This window comes from Salmo trutta, chromosome 2 (genome assembly GCF_901001165.1).
Source record: "Salmo trutta chromosome 2, fSalTru1.1, whole genome shotgun sequence".
Classification (NCBI taxonomy): Eukaryota; Metazoa; Chordata; class Actinopteri; order Salmoniformes; family Salmonidae; genus Salmo; species Salmo trutta.
The window spans coordinates 25,901,830-25,910,789 of record NC_042958.1 but is presented as its reverse complement, the minus strand read 5'-3'; the positions used below and the strand labels follow the sequence as shown (position 1 = coordinate 25,910,789).

The 8,960-nt window shown below is 44.0% G+C and overlaps 1 protein-coding gene across 1 annotated transcript in view; it reads left to right on the top strand.

Annotated features, from left to right (window-relative positions):
- mpp7a (MAGUK p55 scaffold protein 7a) overlaps positions 1-8,729 on the top strand; it is a gene marked incomplete in the record, with an annotated part of 313,669 nt that extends 304,940 nt beyond the window's left edge. Inside the window, 1 exon segment of the mRNA XM_029699409.1 lies at positions 6,406-8,729. Within this exon segment, the coding sequence (XP_029555269.1) occupies positions 6,406-6,585 (180 nt within the window).
- Between the last annotated feature and the right edge of the window lie 231 nt (positions 8,730-8,960).

Genomic DNA, 8,960 nt, shown 5'->3' with positions numbered 1-8,960 from the left:
CCTGGTCAAAAGTAAGTGCACTATTCAGAGAATAGGGAGCAATTTAGAGCGCGGCCTCAGCTCCACTTTGAGGTGTTACTCCACACATACCTCTGTGTTTTGACCATGACCTAACCTAACACACAGCCCAACACGGCTCTGGAAAAGGACAGGCTCTTAACTCAGAACATCCTTCGTTGAGCCGCCGTTAAGTTGTACAGTACCGTCACTGTTTTAACCACAACATGTCAGAGGGACAGCATCTATTCTTAAAATCATCCTTAAAGCATTAAATGATGACATAAATTCAACGGTCACCTCACTGATACAGTGGGGGGAAAAAGTATTTAACCCCCTGCTGATTTTGTACGTTTGCCCACTTACAAAGAAATGATCAGTCTATAATTTTAATAGTAGGTTTATTTGAACAGTGAGAGACAGAATAACAACAAAAAAATCCAGAAAAACACATGTCAAAAATGTTATAAAATGATTTGCATTTTAATGAGAGAAATAAGTATTTGACCCCTCTGCAAAACATGACTTAGTACTTGGTGGCAAAACCCTTGTTGGCAATCACAGAGGTCAGACGTTTCTTGTAGTTGGCCACCAGGTTTGCACACATCTCAGGAGGGATTTTGTCCCACTCCTCTTTGCAGATCTTCTCCAAGTCATTAAGGTTTCGAGGCTGACGTTTGGCAACTCGAACCTTCAGCTCCCTCCACAGATTTTCTATGGGATTAAAGTCTGAAGACTGGCTAGGCCACTCCAGGACCTTAATGTGCTTCTTCTTGAGCCACTCCTTTGTTGCCTTGGCCGTGTGTTTTGGGTCATTGTCATGCTGGAATACCCATCCACGACCCATTTTCAATGCCCTGGCTGAGGGAAGGAGGTTCTCACCCAAGATTTGACGGTACGTCCCCTTAGCAGAAAAACACCCCCAAAGCATAATGTTTCCACCTCCATGTTTGACGGTGGGGATGGTGTTCTTGGGGTTATAGGCAGCATTCCTCCTCCTCCAAACACGGCGAGTTGAGTTGATGTCAAAGAGCTCCATTTTGGTCTCATCTGACCACAACACTTTCACCAGTTGTCCTTTGAGTCATTCAGATGTTCCAGATGGGCCTGTATATGTATTCTTGAGCAGGGGGACCTTGCGGGCGCTGCAGGATTTCAGTCCTTCACGGCGTAATGTGTTACCAATTGTTTTCTTGGTGACTATGGTCCCAGCTGCCTTGAGATCATTGACAAGATCCTCCCGTGTAGTTCTGGGCTGATTCCTCACCGTTCTCATGATCATTTCAACTCCCCGAGGTGAGATCTTGCATGAAGCCCCAGGCCGAGGGATATTGACAGTTCATTTGTGTTTCTTCCATTTGCGAATAATCGCACCAACTGTTGTCACCTTCTCACCAAGCTGCTTGGCGATGGTCTTGTAGCTCATTCCAGCCTTGTGTAGGTCTACAATCTTGTCCCTGACATCCTTGGAGAGCTCTTTGGTCTTGGCCATGGTGGAGAGTTTGGAATCTGATTGATTGATTGCTTTCTGTGGACAGGTGTCTTTTATACAGGTAACAAACTGAGATTAGGAGCACTCCCTTTAAGAGTGTGCTCCTAATCTCAGCTCGTTACCTGTATAAAAGACACCTGGGAGCCAGAAATCTTTCTGATTGAGAAGGGGTCAAATACTTATTTCCCTCATTAAAATGCAAATCAATTTATAACATTTTTGACATGCGTTTTTCTGGATTTTTTGTTGTTAGTCTTGTTATTCTTGTTGTTATTCTGTCTCCTACCATTAAAATTATAGACTGATCCTTTCTTTGTCAGTGGGCAAATGTACAAAATCAGCAGGGGATCAAATACTTTTTCCCCCCACTGTATACTGACATTCTGTATTAAATTCACTTTTTCCTCCTGTCGTGTTCAGACTACATCTCTGAGATCGCTGAAATGTTTTTCTTTCATCTCAATAAGAAAGGGATTTCTTCTCGCCAAGCTCTTGGGCTAGAGGACATGGGTAAACAGTTCCATCAAGCTCGATGACTACCATCCCGGGGGTTGTGAGAGGTCAAACAGAGAGAGGTCAGAGGTCATGCTATCGACCTTTGTATGACCTTTGGGTGAAAGTAACCCTCTGCTCTCAGTATGGCTCATGTGAACAGTAAGCAGTAGTTGCCAAAAACAGGGCAGACTTTGACATTGATTGCCCTGGCCTATAATACCTTTATTAGATCCAGAGCTCAGGTAACACATCCAGCCTCAGCGTTTCTTTTTGTTACCTGGTTGAAATATTTCTTCTTACCAAAGCCCTTTCTGTAACCTTTTCTAGAGATTGACAGACAGCGTTTTAAACCAAGTCCCAGCTATTAAAGAAAGAAAGGCTTTGTTTGGTGAAAATGTCACCACTGTATTATATTCTCCGCCTGCTATATTTCTTTCAGTTGAGACGAATGTTAGAGGCAGCAGGTCTGGTCATTGTCCCATCCAGACTACTGGAGAACAGACGTTTCATTGTTTTAACAGAGCCGTCGATGCTTTATTTTACCTGAATGCATTCATATCTGTTTTCAAATGGGGCTGACGTGAAATATGAGCCCAAAATCACTTATGATACTGTAATACGATAATGAATATGTCCATATTCATATTCCTAGTAAGAGCAGTATAATAAGGGATCATGGGATAGGGCTACTTACTGATGTCTTACCTTTCCCTCTAGCCAAGCAATGACATTCTGTCTTCTTTGAGAGAGAGTAAATCAGGGACCTCTTGCCGAACCAGATCTGTTCTGATATTTTATATCATTTTAATACAGAGGGCAGGTGCATTTTATGTGTATGAATAAAAGCAGATTTTCCGTTGAGGGCCTGACCTCCGAGGGGATGGCCAAGAGACATCAGAACTGAGAGGAGACCTTATCCTGGCTCAGTACCTCTCTCTCTCTCTCTCTCTCTCTCTCTCTCTGTTCCTCTGTTTCTCTCTCTCTCTGTCTCTCTCTCTCTCTCTCTCTGTTCCTCTGTTTCTCTCTCTCTCTGTCTCTCTCTCTATCTCTCTCTCTCTCTCTCTCTCTCTATCTCTCTCTATCTCTCTCTCTCTGTTCCTCTGTTTCTCTCTCTCTCTGTCTCTCTCTCTCTCTCTCTCTCTCTGTTCCTCTGTTTCTCTCTCTCTCTCTGTCTCTCTCTCTCTCTCTCGCTCTCTCTCTCTCTCTCTCTGTTTCTCTCTCTCTCTCTCTCTGTCTCTGTCTCTGTCTCTGTTTCTCTTTCTCAATTTCAATTCAATATAAGGTCTCTGTATCGCTCTCTCTCTCGGTCTCTGTATCTCTCTCTCTATCCCTCTTGGTCTCTGTTTCTCTTCCTCAATTTCAATTCATTTTAAGTTATCTCTCTTTCTCTCTCTCGGTCTCTGTATCTCTCTCTCTTGGTCTCTGTTTCTCTTCCTCAATTCAATTTAAGGTCTCTATCTTTCTCTCGGTCTCTATCTATCTCTCTTTCTCTCTCTCTCTCGGTCTCTGTCAGGTATTTCTGTCTCCTTCTCTCATTCTTGTTCTCTTTATCTCCCTCCCTCTCTCCCCATAATGGCCTGCTATGGTCATAGAGAGGGAGACTTGCCATGTCATGGACACTGACCGACTGGTCGACATGGAAACGGCATACACAGCGTCTCTAGGGCTTCTTCTGTCCATGTCCACCCCACCGTCCTGTTGCCAGTTCCTGGTCTAATGTCCAAAGGGTTGGAGAGCTGCTGGCAGCAATAGCTGGTAGTGCGTCCCAAATGACACCCTATTCCCTGCGTAGTGCACTACTTTTGACCAGAGCCCTATGGGAATCGGGTGCCATTTAGGAGCAACCTGGGTCACTGTGTCCATGTCCAACCTCCATCCTTTCCAAGGGCTGACCACAGAGGAAGGCTACCAAGGGTCAACAGCCTTGGATCACCGGAGGGAATATATGGTGTACGGACGGACTGAGCCACTTCAACTTCCTCTCAGCCCTGACCAACAAACCTCCTGCTCCCTCGTCAACCTCTTCCCTTCCTCCCAGACGGAGGATGATAAAGCCATCATGTCTTCTCTCAAAAGACAATAGACCGTGAGATAATGGGGGTGGATTTTTTACTTCCTTGTACAGTAGACCGTGAACACAGGGAGCGAAAGCAGTACGAAGGCTGTGTCGGAGGCAGAAAAGGTATGTTAGCGGAGACTGGCTTGAAAGCTAGTTATTGTAGTGTCATGGCGACCGTTTAATTTTAGCTGCACGACTAATCAACTATGAGGCGGAAAACCACGAGCAACATGCTGAAGTAACTTCTGGCTCGGAGCTGTTAGGCTGACGAAAAGGAGACATTCTAAAACTGTTGATTTTAGTCTGTGTGTGTGTGCGCGTGCATGCGTCTGTGTGTGTGTGTGTGTGTGTGTGTGTGTGTGTGTGTGTGTGTGTGTGTGTGTGTGTGCACATGCATGCGTCTGTGTGTCTGTATTCCTGCCTATGAATGTGTCTGTACATATGTATTTATATTTGTGTGTTTGGCAGAGTCAGTGACCGTATCTCAGTGGAGATCTGAAGCTCTGTATTCCTCTAGTAAAAGGAGCTAGCTAAATGTAGTTAGCCGCTCTAACCCTGCCATGTTCCCTGGGTCTGAGGCTGGAATGGACCAGGCCATATAAACATATCACCGTGTGGTATAATACCATGCCATCAGAGAGGGGAAACTGTGAGGAGGTAGCTAGCCTGGTCCCAGATCTATGTGTGCTGTCTTGCCAACTCCATTCACGCCAGTGACCATAGGAGTTGCAAAACAGCACAAGCAGATCTGGGACCAAGCTAGCGGTGAGGCCAGGAGTTGTATAGCTACTAGGTTCATGTGCCCAAGCCATTTCCATTTCTGAAGCCCTCCCATTTTTAATGCCTTGTCCACAAGCTGTCTTTGGCCTGTCTCCATAAAACCAAAGTGCCATGTATCAATTATGGACCTTCTACTTGCTTTGTCTGTCTCTTTGTCAGTTATAGATATGTTTAGTATTTTTCCGTTTTTAAGAATATTTTATTTATCTTCTGAATCAGATAGGCTATGTGTAGCCAAATGAGGAAATCATGAAAATTCCTTGAGGTTTTGGACCTCTGTAGAGGTGTGTGTGTGTGTGTGTGTGTGTGTGTGTGTGTGTGTGTGTGTGTGTGTGTGTGTGTGTGTGTGTGTGTGTGTGTGTGTGTGTTACGGTTTTGTATAGTGTTTTAGGCTACGTGTGTGTGTGTGTGTTAAGGTTTTGTATAGTGTTTTAGGCTACGTGTGTGTGTGTGTGTGTTAAGGTTTTGTATAGTGTTTTAGGCTACGTGTGTGTGTGTGTGTTAAGGTTTTGTATAGTGTTTTAGGCTACATGTGGGTGTGTGTGTCCTTCAGTTCCACAGGGCTGTTTGGGTCAGTCTTTTTATCTGTGTTAATGGCTGTTATGTTTGTTTATGTGTATGTCTCTGTCATCCCTGAGATTCACACTTACTCTTGCCCTTTACTCTTCATAGGCCATCGACAAAAGCTTGTCCCGATGATAAGCAGAAGATAGATGTCTGTTTCTCTCAAAATGGACAGTAAAATATACAGTTTATTAGGTACACCCATCTAGTACCGGGTCGGACCCCACTTTGCCTCCAGAACAGCCTGAATTCTTTGGGGCATGGACATGTTGCTCTATTGGTATCAAGGGACCTAACGTGGGCCAGGAAAACATTCCCCACACTAGTACACCACCAGCCTGTACCGTTGACACCAGGCAGGTTGGGTCCATGGACTCATGCTGCTTATGCCAAATCCTTACACTGCCATCAGCATGACGCAACAGGAACCAGGATTCGTCAGATCAAGCAATGTTTTTCCACTCCTCAGTTGTCCAGTGTTGGTGATCACGTGCCCACTGGAGCCACTACTTGTTTTTAACTGATTTAGCCCATCCATGACAAGGATCGATGAGTTGTGTGTTTCTGAGATGTCGTTCTGCACCCCACTGTTGTACTGCGCTGTTATTTGTCTGTTTGTGGCCCTCCTGTTAGCTTGCATGATTCTTGCCATTCTCCTTCGACCTCTGTCATCAACGAGTTGTTTTCACCCACAGGACTGACGCTGACTGGATGTTTTTTGTTTGTCGCACTGTTCTCAGTAAACCCTGGTCACTGTTGTGCATGAAAAGCAAAGGAGGCCAGACGTTTCTTAGATACTGTAATCGGCGTGCCTGGCACCAACGATCATACCACACTCAGTCGCTTACTGTAGGTCACTCGTTTTGCCCATTCTAACGTTCAATCGAACAGTAACTGAATGCCTCAATGCCTGTGTTCCTGCTTTATATACTTACTGTCTAAAGGAGATAACTATTTTCGTGAACGGGTGGTGTACCTAATAAACTATCTTTTATTCCATTCTATTCTTGTCCAACAGGAGGAGGACTTCCTGGAGATGGTGAGCACCGCCCAGCAGATGGAAAGCCAGCATGGCCACCTGTTTGAGAAGATCATTGTCAACGACGACCTGACGGCGGCATTCAGCGAGCTGAAGGTGGCTCTGAAGAAGGTGGAGACTGACACGCACTGGGTCCCCATCAGCTGGACTCACTCCTGAGAACCACAGAGAAAGAGTGAAATACTGTTTGGAGAAAGAAGAATATAAAAAAAGGGAAGGACTTTTTAATAAAGTTGGACATTTAATAATGTCCACTGCGTAGGTGGTGGGTGCTGTTGGGTTTAGGATGGATCGTAACACAGCTGGACAGCAGAGTGGGCTGACTTTATGTACGTCCCAAATGGCACCCTATTCCCTATATAGTACACTACTTTGTGAAAGTACTTTCCAAAAGTAGTGCACTATGTAGGGGTTAGAGTGCCATTTGGGACAAAGCCTGTATCTCTGTCTGGGTCTTCCTCTGGGCCCTGTCTAGCTCAGTCAACATTCAACACGCTGGACATCTGAGGGCGGGCTGGTCTGATCTGGTTCTAGTCTTTTAATCAGCTCGGTGTGACTGCCTATCAGTGCTGTGTCAGAACATACTGTAACTTCGGACTCCTTCCTTAGTGTGTTTTTAACATTAGTTTCTAGAAACCTAAGGGATTTGTATTGTTCTGTGGATGGTGGGTGGTTTGTATATTAATGCAGAATGGGGGAACTGATGAAAATAGTTTTTTTGCCTTCAAGTCTTAAACTCAGCTTGGGTCCAAAACGGCACCCTATTCCCTATGTAGTGCACTACTTTTGAACAGGGCCCGTAGGGGAAAGGGTGCCATTTCAGACACAGCCTCAAACTCAGATAAATGTTTCCCTTGTGATTTCTAACGCTTCCATAGACTGCTACACCAAGGTATCAAAGCAAAAACGTTGGCAGGTACAGTACACTCCAAAAAGGGCAACAACAGGTGTACTTTTATTTAAGATAAATTAATATATTTGAATATTTTTCTGCAGTTTTACATACCTTTTTTATATACAACATATCTATAGCATCATCTGTAAAGAAGCACCATGACACTGTAAGCTACAACCTGAGGTGATTTCTGATGTTACTTTGACGTTGGAAGTTTTTTTTCCCCAAGGCTTCAGTCAGTGTTATGTCGTCGCACCTCAAATTCCCAAGGCCCTACTTACACCGGGTGTATTTTAAATGGCAAGCTATTCTGTGTACTGTGCACTACTTTTGACCAGAGACCAATGGGCCCTGGTTAAAAGAAGTGCACTACATAGGAAATAGGGTGCCATTTGGGACACCGCCTAGGTGTTTTGTCATTTTATTTTAGGAGCTATTTTAAATGTAAAACCCTCCACCCTGCCCTACTCATGATTGTGCCCAGGCAGCATAACAGTTTGCTATTTCAACTAGCAGACTTTGGCTCGTCGGTTGTAAGTCAAATGTTCTCAATCTAGTATAATTAGGGTGGAGTTAGCGTTATTTTACCCTCATAAAACAGGCCTAAAACTAGGAACCTAATAGAGGGGTCCATGGCGCTAGTAGATTTACAACAGACAGGAACAAAAAGTAGCTGCTTTTAACTTAGCAAGGTTCAGGTTATATAGAGAAAGGTTAGAGTTGCTAGTTATTTAACCCTCTGTCTGTCTATCCCTCTACCATGTTCCTCCTATACAGTATGCTGTCTGTATCCCTGGGTTATATGGCTAGGCTAGAGCATGTCTTGGATTGTTTGATGAGAGAATATTTATTTATACCATATCTAGGGTTGCGAAATTGCTGGGTGCAGTGACCTCAGTGCCCGTATGCTCTCTCTCTGTCTCTCTCCGTGATTTCACACTCTCACATCACCAATCATGTGGCGTTAGTTAGTTAGCTCTGTGTTGAGCTCAGGTCATCATGAGTCATGACGATGCACCAGATCTCGCTGTCTGTCTGGTGTTTCTTTTACAGCAGGTTGCCCTCTATCCCCCTCTTCCTTTATCCCAGTGTTTTTGTTCATTTCAATTGTTGTTAGCATCGCAGATACACCTGTTCTGTATTTTTGTGATTATCAAGAGATGTATCTATTTAAACAAATATATTTGTTTGAGGTTAAGCCACTACAATACCATGTTTATCTACACTACAGGTTTAACCCTCTAGTTTCCCCATTCTTTCATGTTTATATGATGTTAGGTTCATATTTACCCTCCAGCCAGCCGTATCATAGCCTGTGCAGATATTGTCCTTCTAACTGTACATTCAAGTTGTGTGATTTCACTTTTTTCTTTTTATTTGTACGTTTTATATAAAAATATTCACCCAATTGTGTATTTGTCTCTGATGCTAATAACAAGTATGGAAAATAACAAGTATGGAAATTAGAGTTTGTAATATGGCAAGTGAATGATTGTAGCCGTGAGATCATTTTCCTCTCATGAGATCATGACAGTGACATGGGACGCTTGGGGTTGTCACAATCTTGTGTCTAGAATTTCTTTCTGAGCCATTTAGCGCAACTTTCGCTCGCTCCGATAAAGAAGAAAAACACCTACAC